Below are 16,950 nucleotides of genomic sequence, written 5' to 3'. Positions count from 1 at the left end.
CCAATTGAACTCCCAGTACCAACTGGCTAGCATGCCATACTCCAAACAATTTTCACTGAAATCTTTATTCCCTTCGGAGTCCAAAATCTAAGGGCAGCATGTCTGACAAGGGATCCAGGGGGCCCAATTTCGGTTCCTATTGCAACCTCCCATCGCAGAGGAGCCGAGTTAGCAGCTTCCGCCAACTCGCCTGTTTCATGTGGCTTTGCGGCCATTTCACCTTCCAATTACTACCGGCGAGAGGTTAATTTCAGTAATTTCCCTACAGTAATCAGTAATTTCCCTACACACCCCCTTGTTTTCGGAACGCTCCTCCTTAATTCGGAACGAATATTTCCTTTACGCGCTACTTGGAATTTCGTTTATTAGCGCATGGGCGAACAGATTTGATGTACACCTTCGGTGCCTGTCTGCAGTGATGAACATAGATTCGAATTCCCGGTGTGTATTAAATTATCGTATTGATTTGTTATACTATACTGAAGAAATGCGCATGTTTTATTGTGTTTTACACATCTCCGTTGTGCGAGTGGTGTTGAAAAGCAATCGTTTGTTCATAAGGTTTTTTTTTTGCTGGCAACCTTGACTGCCGGTTAGTTTCTCTTAACTGCCGGCTAGCTTCTGGACACATTTTATATAATCTATTTTTTGTTTATAAATACCACCTTCTTCCTTGTTTAAAGTGAATAAGTAATTGTTCATAATCTTTCTCATGAGTATAAAAGTCATAAACGTTGGGCTAAGCGCATAAACGCGTGAGTCATACACGCATCAAGGGCAGGAATAAAAAGAAAAGCAAAACGACTTCCGCTTCATGACACCTCCCCCCCCCCCCCCCCCCTTTAGTATTAACACACACCCATTAATTGCGATTCCTGGAGAAACCTCTGGGCAAGGCCATGCTTTTGAGCCCTGAGAAAGTCGACACCGAATTTTACGGGGGACCTTTTCTTATCTGCTGCTGGGCTATAGATGGCGCATCTGCAGCTTTAAAACTGAGGGTGATACGCGGGTCTTGCGTATACCTTCTCTTCTGCTGTCCGTGTCTGGTAGCGCAATTCCTCAGTTATGAAGATAGTTTGGTGGGTGTGGTAGAAAAGCTTGTGGTTATGACTTGTCCGCAACTGGCGCATTCAGAAGATTTTGTTAATTACAGAGATATGGAAAGGCCTTCGTCCTGTTTGGACAGTAGCCAGGCTGACGACGGTGGTGATCATTCAGTTATTATTGTTTAGAGCAATAAATAACTCGAAGTACTCAGCGTATGAATAAACGTTGCACGTTCTTGATAAAAATCCAGTGTCCTTTTATATACATCGTTAGTTACACCTATGTACATCATATTTACAAATTGAATATTTCTGCCAGCAAGGACAACCTGCCATTGTCGGGAACTGTATCCAGGCTTGAGAAAATTGCAGATCAAGGAATCAGGCTCCCTGCAATAGAAGAGGGTCAAGGCAATTAGGGAACCGACATTGTCAGCCACTTCATGTTGGACCCCCCCCCCCATCACAAACTACGCGAAAACTTCAATAAGATGCCACCATCATAGCGGACTATAAGAGCGATTAGGACAGGCGCCGACGCTACAGCACTGTTGAATATCCCTAGAGCAACAAAACGCATGGTTTTGAACATTGTGGCGAGGTTGATATGCGACAGACCAGTGTTGTATAACATTTTTGTTTTCACAGTGACACTATTAGCACTACGTGTGCAGGTCGCTCACTTCTAATTTGAACACGGGTTCGGGAAGCCGGCGCTCCTTATAGAGCAAATTTCTTGCAAGCGCCGTGTGAAATATTGCGCCTGAGTAATGAGTGCCGGTTTATCGTCTGCTCTGCTCGTCGTCTATTCAGTCAGTACCGCTGAATAGCGACTGCAATTAGGATCCGTTCTGTGCACGCCAACTACAACGGGGATCGGCATTTCATAAAATAAAAAAGAAAAGAAAACGGAGTGCGTATAGCTGCTGAAGTTCCCAGTTTCTGCGTCTCGTTGTCGGCTTCTCGGGTGCTCGGATTTTTCAACGTCAAACCTAAGCGCTTCAAATGTTGTTAAAACGCCTACAAGAAACCGTCTTTGCTCTTCCAGTACTGTTGGAGTGTTCCTGAGGAGGAAATTAGGTCTGGAAATACGCTGCCCTGTTGTCAGACATCGCAAAAAGGGAAACTGCAATTTGCGTCCAGGCGCCGAAGGCGCGTTGTTTTCGCGCCTGGCATGACGAAGATAGGCTGTCGTCAATAACTGAATGATTCGGGAAAGCAATTCAGTTTGGCGAGACGCACAGCTGACTGGCTGACCTGATCGCATCGCTTGCGGTGCCGCGCATCATGCCGTATAAATATGAACGATGCGGGACGCCGCAATGAGGACTCATATCACCGTGCTCAACGATGAAAAACCTTCGAGCGCCTCCCTCATTTCAGAAACTGGGATATCATGCGTGAGGTTTGAAATGAGGCCTATGATCGAAATTTGTACCCGCTTATGAGACTGAAATATGGAGGCTAAATGAAAGGGAGTCTGCTTAAATTGAAGAAAGCGCAGATAGCTATGGAACGGAAAATGCTGGGTGTAAGTTATGAGAGACAGGAAGTGAGTCAGAGAAATAATTCGAGTTATTCTAGTGGAAATAAAGAAGAAATGGGCATGGGCAGGACATGTAGTGCGAAGAGAGGATAACCGATGGTCGCTATGGGTAACAAATTGGATTCTATGGGAAGGAAAGTGTTTCAGGGGGCAGCAGAAATTTAGGTGGGCGCACGAGGTGAAGAAGTTCGCAGGGGTCAAATGGATGCAACTAGTAAAGGACCGGATTAATTGGAGTAATATGAGAGAGTCTTTCGCCCTGCATGTGGTATATAGTCCGGCTGATAATGATGGATGATGACGAAATTAACGGAGTATTGTTGTTGTTGTGGCTATAGTAAGAAGGAAAAGACAATGCACGGGCCTGCTACTGGCTCTGTAGCTGAGCCACCTCCGCTGCCTCGTGCGGACAGAAGAAAGAAAATAGAGAAGAAAGGAAAAGAAGAGGGAGAGAGAGACGCACTCCGCAACAGCCGTCGTTCACCACCTAAACGGTGGCAGGTGCAATGACGGCCTAAAACAGGTAAAAATATTTGGTGGCAGGCTAACCCCCGCCGCAAGCGGCGTTTACCTATCAGTCCCAGCCCCGTAGGGCCAGGAACAACCACCCTTCACTCACCCTCACGGTACAATCACTTGAAACCTACTATTCCTGAACGCGTGTATATACTGCCCTTGCGGCGCCGCAATTTGAGCGCATCATCAAAAGCTTTCGTCGGCAGCCGAATATTCCGGCTGCTGACCAAAAAGTGTTCACGTCTATACAGTCTCGAAGCAGCCTTCACAACACAGCTTACTCTGGAGAAACGGAGCTGCCTTTATACGTCTATATTTAACAACATCATAAACTCCGATAACTAGAAACGCCGATAATCATAAATCACCATCCCCTTCTACCGCACTCAAGACAGCGCTCCTAACAGACGAGATATATAAGGCACATAGAGAATATAAGGCATATAGAGCAAATACTAACTCTAAATTCCAATAGCACAATGCAGAAAACTACATGATAGAAAAACAGCGCCACAGACGTGGACGAAGGTGAAGAACAAACAGGACTGGCGCTGATCCTGTTTGTTCTTCACCTCCGTCCCTGTCTGTTGCGCTGTTTTTCTATCATGTCACCATACCAACTCGTCCAGATGTCTCTTCTATTGCAGAAAACTATGCGCAAAGCAATAGATATATATATATATATATATAGAGAGAGAGAGAAACACACACACACACACACACACACACACACACACACACACACACACACACACACACACACACACACACACACACACACACACACACACACACACACACACACACACACACACACACACACACACACACACACACACACACACACACACACACACACACACACACACACACACACACACACACACACACACACACACACACACACACACACACACACACACACACACACACACACACACACACACACACACACACACACACACACATATATATATATATATATATATATATATATAGAAGCTTCACAGTATTTTTGGAAACAATATTCCTTTCCTCCGTAGAAAACAGCGCACTTTACTTGTGGACAAGGCATGGTCTGAACACGGCAGTTCAACAGACTTTTGGAACGGCAGAGAACAAGATAAGAATGAAAAGAGTGGTTCGTGATAGATAAAACAACCACATTATTTTGCTACGCAAGGTAAAGCTCGCTTCAAAGGGATAGCCATCCACCACGGGCTCAAGTATTCTAAGAGTGATCGACCTCATTTATCCAGGACGCAAGATGTTGCAGCAAAGGAGGCCGCAAAACCCGTCCCGGTTGCGCTACACCCTTAACCTTCTCTTGCAGGAGAACCCGAACATCCTTAGCCCCAAAGCGTGCTCTGTGGTGCAGCAGGCAGCGCGTACCTGCCACGCAGGCGGTGAGGAAGCAGGCGGCCGAGCCGGCGGCCAGGGCCCGCAGCGAGACCGAGGCGAAGTCGGCCTTGCGATCCGGAGCCATCGCTCCCAGGCCGCCCAGGCAGATACCGATGGAGCCCAGGTTGGAGAAGCCGCACAGGGCGTATGTGGCGATCACCACGGAGCGCTTCTGCGAGTGAAAAACAGAGGCTTATGGTCAGGGAAGGTCTTTGATTCAGTAAACAGGAAGAAAATCAAATGGCAGCCACCTCACGGTTAGCGTCAGACAAGCTGCATTACACCAAAATACGGAAATGACAAGAATAAGTAGCCACCAAATATGACTGAAGTATTCTGGTGGGGGCATGACACTGCATCACGTTTTGTGCACACACAATAAGCCCTACAAGGACTATCTGGCATCGGACAGCGCTCTTTTCAAGGGGGCATATCATGTATATGCGGGCCTATCTGCCGAGAAATAACCTCTTCAGATGACATAATAAATTAATAGCGCTGTTCGTGCCCTTAAACTGCAGGAAATGCCGGGAAGGGATTCCTTCGAAATGTCTCCCTGCGCAGAGTTGGCTGCTGGGAACAAGTATTGAAACACCTGCGTTTGTTAACGTGTCTTGTTCGTAAAGCGTGGCATTCCGTCAAGAGACATCGCGAAAATGTGCATAGTGTTTAGCTTTACACAAACGTATATAAAAAAAGAAAAGGTCGTGATACCAGAGTGGAATGAAATGATATGGGAAAAATATTGCATTTTCCGACAGCCACAGTAGATAGCGCGCTTATTATGCGAGCAAGAAGGTCCCATCAGGCTGATTGGTAAGGATTCATTGCGGCAGATCGAGCAGCGCGAAATGATGACGTCACTGCTGTGACGACTCACTTTCTTATCCGTCATCACTGCGCTTTGCCAGCGTTGCCCCAATAGAAGTAAATACGGTACTGAAAAGCGAGTAAGCAAGGATAAAAAAAGCACAAAAAAAAAAGGTGATTTCTATAACTTTTCTGAACTGGACCGACCCGCACTACTAAAGAAGCATATTTTTATTATGGGGATAAACGTTCCAGACAGGCTCAGGTTAATTTATATTTTTACGGATGAATCCCGGATGAATCCCGGATGCGGAGGCCGTTTTTCGATGGGGGCGACAAGCACGGCACCCGTGTGCTGTGCGATGTCAGTAAACGTTAAAGAATTTCAGGTGGACGAAATTCCCGGAGCTCTCCATTGCGTTGCCTCTCACAGCATGAGTCTCTTTGGGACGTTAAACCCCACAAACCAAACCAAAACAAACCTTCACCAAAAGATTTCGAATCGATCTACAAACCCGCACGTGCTGATAACAATGCTGGGGGGAACCGAGCTCCTATGTAACAAACACACAAAGCCGGTCATAAGCTAAATAAGGCTACGTCAAGTAAGCAACACTCTGAAAGAATACACCAAGTCAAAGCTGAAACTAAACAAGAAACCAGTTAAAAAGCATACATGTTCATTTCTCACTTCGATATTGTTCACTTGGTGAAGAAAACGACAAACTAACGCAGGAAGTTAGAAAACTCTTCGAAATAGAAAATCTCTGTGAAGGTGTATGCTCCTCTTCACTAAAACAAGATAAATAAAATTAGCTGGTTTAATTGAGGGCCTCACAGTGTCCGAGGGGAACTTATATAATTTACATACGCGAGTGCGCGCGTCTCTTCGCAAAGGCGTGTTGTTGATCGAATGGTTTCGCAATTAGTAACTGGATTAAAGGGTTGGCAATTCGGACGTTCCTTTATTGGTTATTTGTTTCTACATTGCAACGCTTAGACTTCATAAGAAAATTGAGAGTTACGTACGCGTAACCTTTTATGGGCGCATTTGACTAAATACTGGACGACTAAAAGGATAAGCGTATGCGCAGATTAAATGAAGAGCCAAATTAAAAATAATTTCCCCACTTGATAGCACTTTGGGGTGTATAGGTAAAAACATATCCGAAAAAAAAAAAATATGTCTCCGAATTATAGGGCCCCGCAAAAAACGTCCCCCGCTGGAAAGGGCCCTGAAAAAGCGGTTCCTATGAACAAAAAAGAAAAAAAAAAGAAAAGAAAGAAATGCCTTCTCAGAAATGAATTTTTTTAAAACACACTTTGCAAAAAAAAAAAAAAAAAGCGATTCTTACTGGACTTTTCTCGACCTTTTAAACAAATGTATTTATTGTTTGGGATGTGGGTCCTCTGGATGCCTGACATGCAGGCACTGCACGAAGAAAGCATGAAGGCATGGTGAAATAGCCCATCACCGCATGCTATCCGGCTAGCTTCACAGAGTGTGGGATAGATAGTCAGTTCCTTAGCTTGTGAAGCTCTCAATAGGACAGACATCGTCGAGTAAGTAAAATTGTCACGAGCGAGGTCCTGTTTGCCGGAGGACGAACGTCGAAGACTGAGCTGCGTCTCCTTGCGAGTCTCCCAGCACGAGCCACTTCTTTGTCGACGTCATCTTCCCTTGTCTCAATTTCTGGGCGTCACACTTCCCCCGACGTAGCCGAAGCCCGCTGGGTTAGACAGCGTCGCGTAATCGGTAAGGCTTTAAACGAACGACGTGCGCGACTTCATTTTTCCCAGAGCGACGACCGCTTTTGGTGAGGCGAGAGATGCGATAATTGAGCTCGCTAAGTTGGGCAAGGACGGCAAATGGTCCATCGTAGTGGCACAGCAGCTTTTTCGGCAGACTCCGCTTCCTGATGGGCCGCCACAGAAAGAGCAAATCTTCAGGCTGGTATTTAACGTGACGGTGGTGGGCATCGTATACTTTTCTTCCGGAGTCGTTTTTACCGGGGCTATTGTTTTCGGTGACGCTCACACCGGGAACCTTGTTACCGGAACCCAGCAGTCCCCTCGTTGAAATTCAGGCTGCTTCGACGGAAGTGTGAGCTTTTGAACTGAGCGAACGATATTGCTGCATACTGTATGCGTGCCTGACAATAAGTAATATATTTTGAGAATATGTCTGAAACCAGAAAAGAAAATTGTCTAATGCCTGATGCACTGTGCGCGATACTCAAAGCACCACCATGTTACTCCCTAGTAGCACTTACAAGAAGGAATTTCGACCTCTAACAATGCAGTACTCGAAAAGTGGATCAAATCTGTACTATCTGCACAAGTCACGCATGGAACGTAATTCAGTGCCCTATATACTGAACTCTTCCACGCTGGCTGTGAACGCTCTCGTAATATCTGCGTGCCTGCTTAGGCCACCGCGGGGCAAGGTCATTCAGGAAGTTCCACTATCAGAGCACTTGAGTCCTTATCGAGAATCTTGCACTAGTTGCGACAGTATTGTCCGTTCTGTCCAACACACATCACGGGGCAAGATAATTCAGCAAGTTACACTATCAGAGCTCTTGCATCCTTATCGGGAGTCTCGCAGTTGCGACAGTATTGTCCTTTCTGTCCAACAAGCACATATCAATAAAAACGCCAGGCGACAAGGCACCATAAAGAACGCCGTTGTTATAACGGGACAGCAGCGAAAACAAAGGCATGGAGTGTGACACGTACACGTTGCCCACCGACTGATTCCGCGTTTAATCAAGGTTTGGAAGGGTGTGCTGTTGCGTGTAAAGCGCGTTATATGAAGTGGTAGGTCAACGATAGCGAATGTCAAAATATTAAGCCCGCACTTGACTAACAGGGGCAGCTGGCAAGAGCAATTGTGCTGTCTCGAGCAGAAGTGGGTTTGTTTGGAGCGCAGTGTTGCTGGATGAGTGAAAAGTACTTGTAGCAGGACCTCCTGGTGCGCACTGTGATAGCCACAGGAGCGCAAAAACAGAACACGCAAGTAGAAAGGAAACAGGACGAGCGCTTTGCGACCGTCTCGACAGTTGCCGTATAATCATGCTGTCCGATTGGCATACACCGACGTGCCGATATAGGAATCTGCAGCTGTTGTTATACCTGTATCTAGCGAGACAACAACGTACGGCACAACATCGAACAAACAACGGCACAGCGACAAAGTGGCGCAGGGAAAAACTGGCACGGCAACAAAACCGCGCAGTGCAGCACGGTGCAGCGCAGCGGTCTGGAAATGGTAAATTGTCATCATAGGCACTGTTAACCCAAAGCTGTAAAACACAATTCATACCACAGCGGCGTTACTAGGTGAGGTAATATAAGGTTATGTTATATGGTGCAATACTTGGGAATTTCGCAGGGTTGACGCAATTTACAGAAAGGAGCGTCAACGAAAACAGACGCAAAATAGTGACTGAGGCATTGCTTAGAAAAACAACTTTTCAGTCCGTCATGTATGCACTTTTCTAACGACTTTTAGTCTTTCAGACGCTTCACTAACTGGCACTCTGAAGTACGACAGCCAACGTAATATTTAGGTATTGTCTATAGCTCGAGTCTGAACGAGGGATTACGCTTCCGTCCTAACAAAGAACAGTTCCCAAAACTTTACCCGACCAGGTCGGTAGAAGCAAAAGAGAGAAGATAAAAAGTGGGTGTCCACGCCAATTTCATATATTGGTTTCCCGGATACCGCTGGCATGATAAAAATACTGGATGACTAAAACCAAACAAACGAGGACTGCGTAACAAATAGTTCTTCCATACGTACTATTCAAGCAACACTGCATTGTACTGCTCTGCGCAGTCACTGTGCTGATTTCTTCCACATCCTTCAGCCACGTGTACAGGCTACGCTCCCCGGAGGAATGCAGGCTTAGCGCTCTGGCATTACTTTGTCAAGCATGGCCCTAAGGAAGAGTGCCGGAAAATGATTCAGCGTTTTCGCGCTTCATGTGCGCTTTCCTTAATTCTTGTAAGATAAGCAAGCGCTCATGTGCGCCTCGCATCGGTTGATTTGCGCCTCAGGTAGACGGCCATAGAAATAAGAACATCACCGAACCGTCGTACTATTTAGTGCTTACGAAATGTCACCTAGAGCAGTGAGCACTAGCTTAAGCAAATTCGACCTTTCTCGAGGCGGTGCAGGGATGTTTGCCCCGCGTTATTAAGGAAACGAGTCCCTCTCCAGCACTCGAGCTCGCCATTAAATCTCGCAAGCCCTTATCCACGACCCGGTGACACCCACTGGGCTGTTCGACTGGACCGGCTACAGCATGGCCTAGACAGTTTCTTAGCTCAGCTGCACCCAGGCCCCTCTTTCCTACAGACCGCAGCAAGCAAAGTAAGCAGTCAACATGACCTCACTACAAGCTTGGAGTGACTGGAACACTCACCTCCAATGTGTCCATGATGGTGGCGAGCTGCGAGTACGCGATGAACTCGTTGGCGAATGTCTTGATGCCGATCAATTCGCCCACTGTGCCGCAGTCCCTCCACGGCACGCCCATTATGAACGCCAACGGAGTGAAGATTTTCCCCAGCAGCCACTGGGAACCAAGAAAACCAGGTGAGGCATGGCACAAACTGCTGATTGGTTGGTTGGTTTGTGGGGTTTAACGTCCCAAAGCGACTAAGGCTATGAGAGACGCCGTAGTGGAGGCCTCCGGAAATTTCGACCACCTGGGGTTCTTTAACGTGCATTGACATCGCACAGCACATGGACGCCACTCCGTTTCGCCGGCCTCCATCGAAACGCAGCCGCCGAGGTCGGGTTCGAACCCGGGTACTCCGGCACAGTAGTCGGGCGTCTTACCACTGCACCACCCCGGCGGGGTCAAGGTTTGTGTACTTGCGCGATGATAATACGGGTAGACACGAACGGGCTGAACATTAAATAACAGGAAAATGTGATGGTATGTGTGGTATGTGGGGTTTAATGTCATTAAGCTGCATGCAGAGTTTGAGGGAAGCCGCAGTGGAGAGCTCCTACGGGTTCATTTCGACCTCCTGGTATTCTGGCATTGCTGAGTTTCCAACGTTTTTGCATTCCACTGAAACAAAAACGGAATTATATCTCGTGAATCAGAAACCGAAGTTACAGCGAAAGAATAATCTTGAAGTAAGAATAAACATGAACTTATGCCGAAAATAAGAACGCGAACAACTGCGCCATAGCACAAAAATATGCAAACTCATTTTGCGCATCGACACACAGATTACAAATGTACGTACTGCAATTCAGCGTGCCAGGGGGCTTTCATATTGCACTCGTACTTTCACACGGAGCTACTGTGGCTGATAATTTTTGTGGCAACTGGAACAAATATGGCAAAGTTTACAGGGTCGTCCGCTCTTAGTGCGAACAGGCATGCTTCCTTCAAAGTGCAATGCGTCAGAAGCGGCGCGGTCGCAGAGAGACCTAACGGCGGGGCTTCGCAAAGTCGGCGACTTTGCCTCAATGTGTGGTCGGATCGGAGGCAATGGCGCTAAGTTGTTCGCATTAAGAGTGGACGACCTATACGTACCCCCCTATACGTACCCCCCCCCCCCCCCTTGTTTTTCCCCCAGTTATTTTTTTTTTTGTTTCTTTTCTACAAAGCAAAATTTTCTTTTTGCGCATCTTTTATGTTATATTGGTTTAAGCCCATTGAACTTTTGGCGGTGCTGGCTGGGTAATGTCATTTTTCTTTATTTTTTAATTTCCTACGCTAACTTAAGTGAGGATCGAGTGATGTAGCATGAAACCAATTAGCATATATTAATTCGTAAGCGTTAAGTGCATGGGTATGTCGTCAAGGTCGTGTCACCAGACGTTTGTCGGCAGGATTACGTTCGATAGAAACGAGTGATTAGAAAGAGTGGCTTCACTAAATAGAAGATAAAAGAATCTCGCTGGGGAACATTTGGTGGATGTAGAGTAATTATTAAACCAATTAGAGCCAAATAACTCAATCAGACGTTGGGTATGTTTTCAAGGTCGCGTGACCATGTCACCAGAAGTTTGTGGGCAAGATAGCGTTCGAACGAAACGAGTTATAAGTAAATGAATAGTTGCACTACATATACAGGATGAAAAAAATCTCATTGGGGAAAATTTGATGCATGCTGAGTAATCAGTTAGAACCAATTAAGTCAATCAGGCGTCGAAATAGACAAGAGGGATAATGTCGATGCCTAAGGGGAGTTACGTGGTATCCAACTTCCATGGGGTGTTACGTCACAGTGTGACGTCACAAAACGGAAGGCTTTTTTTTCTTCGTTGTCTCTTCTTTCTTCCACAGAGAATGCTTACGCATTCCCCCAATGCGGGTGCCGCAGTGACCTCAAACGTTTTTTTCTTAGTTCCTAAAGGAGGGTCTCTCTTAAATCCTTTTCAACGCTGTTCGCAGATATACACATTTGTGCGTAAATGGCCATTGAATTCAGGCGCATTAGCGTACCGTTGTGCCTGTTCCAGCCTTCATTCTGCTTCAGTTTATTTATTTATTTACTTTAGCAGAGCAAATACAGCATCTGCTGCAGAGGCAACTGCTGATGAAGGCTGTGGCGCCTGACGAAGGCACCTGTCCCTCGGCAGTCGACTGAAGTGCAGTCACCATCATCGTCAACCGGTCGGCCCAACATGCTTTTACGTAAACCCAGCACTGATGCGCCCTGGAGAAAACTTGCAGCTATGACTCTATTTGCCTTTCACGAGACTTTAAAGATCAGTGCGCGGAAAGGAATGTATATTCCTATCACGGCGAATTGAAGCCCGCAAGCCAGCTTGAGTTAATGCATACGACGTACATAGTGCAAGCGTTTATGCACGTTCATTGATAAATAAAGTAATTCCCATCCGAGTGCTTACATCGCTCTTTAAATTTATTTTAGAACGTACCTGCCAAAGGTGCATTTCTAGATTTACGGCCGCAGAAGCATATTTGTCCCAATTAGGAACAAATGCAACGTTTATAAGAATAAGAGGCAGTCATCAATGCGTTGCTGAAGAAAATCATTTCATGTGAGTATTATATCTGCATGACGTCGGAAAGCATTATTTTGTATGGGAGCTGCAAATACTGCAATTATTTAGATTTTTCCTTTTCTTTTAAATGGGGATAAAAGTTATAACTGTTCTTAAGGTGTGTAACTCGATCAGCTTTTAGTACGACGAACCCACAGCGATGTTGCAGAGAGTGAAAACGGATCAACTATACGCACGACCCAGAATACTCCAGCGCAAGCCCAGTAAGCCCATCTCGCAAGCACAATCACGTCCTTCATGCGCTGCTTAAATCCACTAGAGCAGCGCATCTCTATGAGAAAAAAAAAAAAATGACCGAGCGGTTAACTCGGGGCTAATCCCAAATATCTCGCGCTAGCATAATTATTCATAGTTTTGCAAGAGTTGTTAGTTAGTTTTGTAACTTTACTTTCCGTGGTTTTGTTTGATTTGAACTGGCTTGCTTGCTTCAGTTGACATACCATGCTATGCACCATGCCCAAGTTGACAGGAGCGGCACGGGCAGAAAGCCCCTCTTTGACCAAAATGTACGACCGCGGCTGCATGGCCTATAGGACTACAAGTGCTGTGGTCTGACCAGGGATCCAAATGTGACGGTGGGTTGAATTCCTATCTCGAAAGCGCTGCACAGGTGGAGTTTGTCAATTCGGCCGTGAAATGTGGTCTCGTGACGCCACATAAACCGGCGGCAACGAACGATCGAGGTCGTCGCTGCCGCACGAACGCTTCAAAGAAACACACCAACGGCTTATAAATGGAGAACCCTGTAGTGCTAGTGTACTGAAACTGGTGACAGTTCATCAGGGTGTGAGTTCCGAAAGAACTTGAAGTTGTAGGTTTTTAGTCGTTATGCGTCACTAGCGAGCTTCGCGCTCGTGAAAATGAAAAAAAAAAGAGAAAAAAGAAAAAGGGAGCCGAGCTGCCCGCCAAACCCAAGCAGGCCGTTTGTACTGTAGATTACAACGGCTCTGAGTCTGATGGAAGCTGACTCCGGTTCCCACGGCGTTCAGCAGTGCTCACCTCGAAGGTGAGGAAGTCCAGGGTGACGATGGAGCCGAACCAGAGTAGCGTGCTGTTGAGGAAGGCGATGAAGGCCAGGAAACCGACCAGGTTGGACACGATGTTGCCGATTATCAGCAGACCCACGGAGGTGCCATTGGACGCCGCCTCCAGAACATTGCTCTCCTCGCTGCGAGGGAGGCAAACGAGCCATCTGTGCATCAAGCTCGCCGGTTGGGGGGCAAAGTAAAACACGACACGTGCCACACTTTAAAAGGCAGCTTCACTGCTGCGACAACACAGGCGTGTTCAGGCCACATGCGACGGTGATGGTACACTTCCCCGATCATCATCATCATCAGCAGCAGCAGCAGCACGCATGCTTTGATATCAACCTTTGGCACGTGGATCATGCGCGGCTGTCTCGCCCCCATCGGCTGACGCGCGCCAGGCTCAGACAAAGTAAAACAAGAATTTCGACGTCTAGTTTCGGATTCTATCTAGAAAACTCCGAATCGAAGCAATCCCGGGCACTGTGGATGCTCCAAAATTATTTTAATGAGAATTTCACTAGGGCGCTATCAGATGCCTACTGCACACTGAATTGACGTTTTTTTTTCTTTCTTTTTTTTTTTCGGGAAAACGCAATTCGGCACTCCGAACTCCGTGCAACGAAACAAAAAAAAAAAAAAGAAACAAGAGCACACTCTTGTGTCCAGGCACTTCGGAGCAAGGAAGAGAAATGCATTCACGTCAAAAATTTAACGTGTGCGCAAAATCATGTTTAAAATCATTAGCCATCGTAGTATCTACACGTCTTAAATAAACGCGCAGTGGTCATGCATTCAGACTAACAAATTAAGCAGCCGGCGGATCCTCACCTCTTGGGCATTTCGATGTTCTCACGTTGCGTCTTGCTTTCCTCGGTCTCTGGGTAGAGGAGCTTGGAGAAGGCCAGTGCCGCTGGAGCACTCATTATGGAGGCGGTCATCAGGTGGGCGGGACTCACCTATGAGAGACGCAGTATAGTAGACGGGCTCTATATTTCTTTAGACCTTCTGCGGTTCCTTAAAACTACACAACATAGAAGCATTTTTGTAGTTTACATCCTCCGAAACGCGGCAGCCGCTGCCGTGTTTCGCTCCTGTGAATTTGGGGCCAACAGCTGAACACCAAATCCACTGAGCCACAGAGGCTGATTATTCGACCGATGTATGCGAACTTATTTTCAATTAAATGGCAAATTGTGGAATTTCTCGTCACGAAGCGACTTGGGCGCCATAGAGGAAGGCTTCGAATTAATTCTGAACCCCGGTGTTCCTTAAAGCTCCCATTGGCTTCAAAAATACGCCCGGTGCTGACAGTATTGAACCCGCGACGTTGAGATAGGCAGCCGAAAGGGGAATTCACTGATACCCCCCTCGGCATGGTGAGATTGGACGGTGCCCGAGGAAGCAAACAAAATAAAGAGATTACCGACACTACGACATACGCTTGTGGAGCAACTGCTGTACAGAAATGCAGTCCCTCCGATTATGCTCAGCCATCCTTCGCTCAGAAACTATACGCAATGGTCAAAACACGTGGTTATGCATAGTGTTCACTGAAACTCGGCCTGTGCCTCATTTCGGTTTCCAGCATACAGCAGCAACAAGGGGGAATAACGCTTTGTGTCTCGTCCCTTGCGCTGTTTTCCGGAAAATTTGGCATACGGCAGCGTCTACGGAAACAATCCAGCATTTTATTCCGCAGGCATACTCTGAAGTTGCTCCCAGTTGACAGATGTGCAGTACTCACCCCGAATGTGATGTACGCAGCCATGACGCTGCCGGCGATGGTGGCGAAGCCGCCGGTCATCACCGTGTGAAGCTCGGATTTGGTCATCTTGGACAGGAAAGGTCGAACCACAAGAGGAGCCTCGGACTGTGATTAGACACGCGTACGATGCGTCGGTTAGGCTTCACGCGGTTACGTCTGGTACGCGCACCCTGCCGATGGCAGACTTATTTGCATGTTCTGCTCAATTAAAGGTTGTGAATTTCCTGCTCATTCTGGGTCGTAGCCATTGGCGTTGTGATGCAGCAAGCGCAACCTGTCGTGCTGGTTGGTCAGAGTAGAATGACGTCATGGAAAATGAACACGCTGATACTCGGCAATGAAAATTACATTTAGCCAGTTACTGTTGGACGTCTATAATGACATTAAAAGGCGTCCACCAGAGCTTGCCAGTTGCACCATAAACTCAAAAGGTGTAATACGTACCCCGAATATACTAAACAGTTGTCATTCGGATTTTCGCATCATCCCAGCAGTCACATTACCACGGGTCAATTTCTTTTGCATTTTTTTCTCGGAGTGATAAGGTGACCGTGTGGTGTACTATGGAAGTGTTCGGACAAAATGAACATTAATTGGTTGCTGACCATGTCAATTCGGCACGCACTACAAGCAGTTTGTTGTCCCACAGTGCCTAGCAAAGATCATAATTTTACCCGTTTCAGAGAACGCGCTCAAGAATTACACGAATCCAGTTAACGTGCAGCACGGAGACCAATGCTCGAATAGCGGATATGCAACAAGCAAACTAAAGGGGTAAGCTCGACATATTTTTGGCTTCTTATAAAATTGAGACCATGCCTTCTTAATAACTATGCTTATATTTGCTCGACAGCAAGAGATATGCTTATTACCGAGAAAACGGACACCCCGTGTGCACTGTTTCCAAGTGAAATGACGATCTATAGCTTTTAGCCTCCAAGATCTACGCGTACAAAAAAAAAAATAATAAAATGCGTCGAAGACAGCGCAGCTCGCCTAATAGCAGCGACACTATAGTACTTTTTTTTTTTGCCTTGACATTTTTCAGTAAAAGTAGCGGTCCATCTACACCGTAGTGCCCCTTCACACGTTGTTTCAGGGGTGGCTGTAGCCCGTGACTGCCGCTATGAGCGCACAATGCATGCCTGCTTACCATGCCGAGAAAGATGTTGGCCGCCGCCGTCATGGACTCGCAAACGGTGGTGCCGATAGTGAACTGCAGGAAGCTGCCGACCAGCAGCACCAACCGTTGCATGACGCCGTAGAAGTACAGGATGTTCACGAAAAAGCTGAAGAAAAATATCACCGGAAGCGCCTGCGATCGCAGCAGAAAGAAAGCACCGAGCGCAGGTTCAGAGCAAGAGAAGATAGGCGTGCACTGGGGCGTTTCACCTGGTGGACCTGCAATAATTATGGTGCCGCCAAATCGAACGATGCAACGCCTCAGTATCAGCTGAATTACATGCATAGGGATTCATGATGAAAATTCTGTTATTTTACTTTGGCTGGCGCCTTTTCGGTTCCTTTAAATTGCAGCAGAAAATGCGAGCTCCGCTTTACAAAAGGTCGCTTCGGCAGACTGCTCCGACATGAAAGCGACGGGCTGTGTCTCGGACCACGTTCTGAGCAAGTACAGTTGAACGGAGCACGGTCACAAATCCAAGAATGAAAAACAGATGAGGCATAGTAAAATACTAATGCGTGCAGTGTGGAGAGATGACAGAACCACACCAGAAGTATTACTACTCCCCAAAAAAGGTTGCAGAAAT

General features: G+C 46.7%; 1 protein-coding gene across 3 annotated transcripts in view; it reads right to left on the bottom strand.

The window, feature by feature from the left end:
* Positions 1–1,282: 1,282 nt before the first annotated feature.
* The window catches only part of LOC146198226 (uncharacterized), a 46,342-nt gene continuing 30,674 nt past the window's right edge, over positions 1,283–16,950 (bottom strand). For all 3 annotated transcript variants that reach the window (XM_084593623.1, XM_084593624.1, XM_084593625.1), the window contains 7 exons: positions 16,335–16,496; positions 15,161–15,286; positions 14,245–14,372; positions 13,385–13,553; positions 9,753–9,905; positions 4,504–4,684; positions 1,283–1,439 (listed from right to left, as the gene is read on the bottom strand). In XM_084593623.1, the coding sequence (XP_084449749.1) occupies positions 1,423–1,439; positions 4,504–4,684; positions 9,753–9,905; positions 13,385–13,553; positions 14,245–14,372; positions 15,161–15,286; positions 16,335–16,496 (936 nt within the window). In that variant the 3' untranslated portion in view covers positions 1,283–1,422. The remainder of the gene's footprint in view (positions 1,440–4,503; positions 4,685–9,752; positions 9,906–13,384; positions 13,554–14,244; positions 14,373–15,160; positions 15,287–16,334; positions 16,497–16,950) is intronic.

Source organism: Amblyomma maculatum, chromosome 2 (assembly GCF_055883805.1).
Source record: "Amblyomma maculatum isolate TAMU_Amacu chromosome 2, ASM5588380v1, whole genome shotgun sequence".
Lineage (NCBI taxonomy): Eukaryota > Metazoa > Arthropoda > Arachnida > Ixodida > Ixodidae > Amblyomma > Amblyomma maculatum.
Note: the sequence above shows the minus strand (reverse complement) of the source record. Positions and strands in the feature narration are given on the sequence as shown.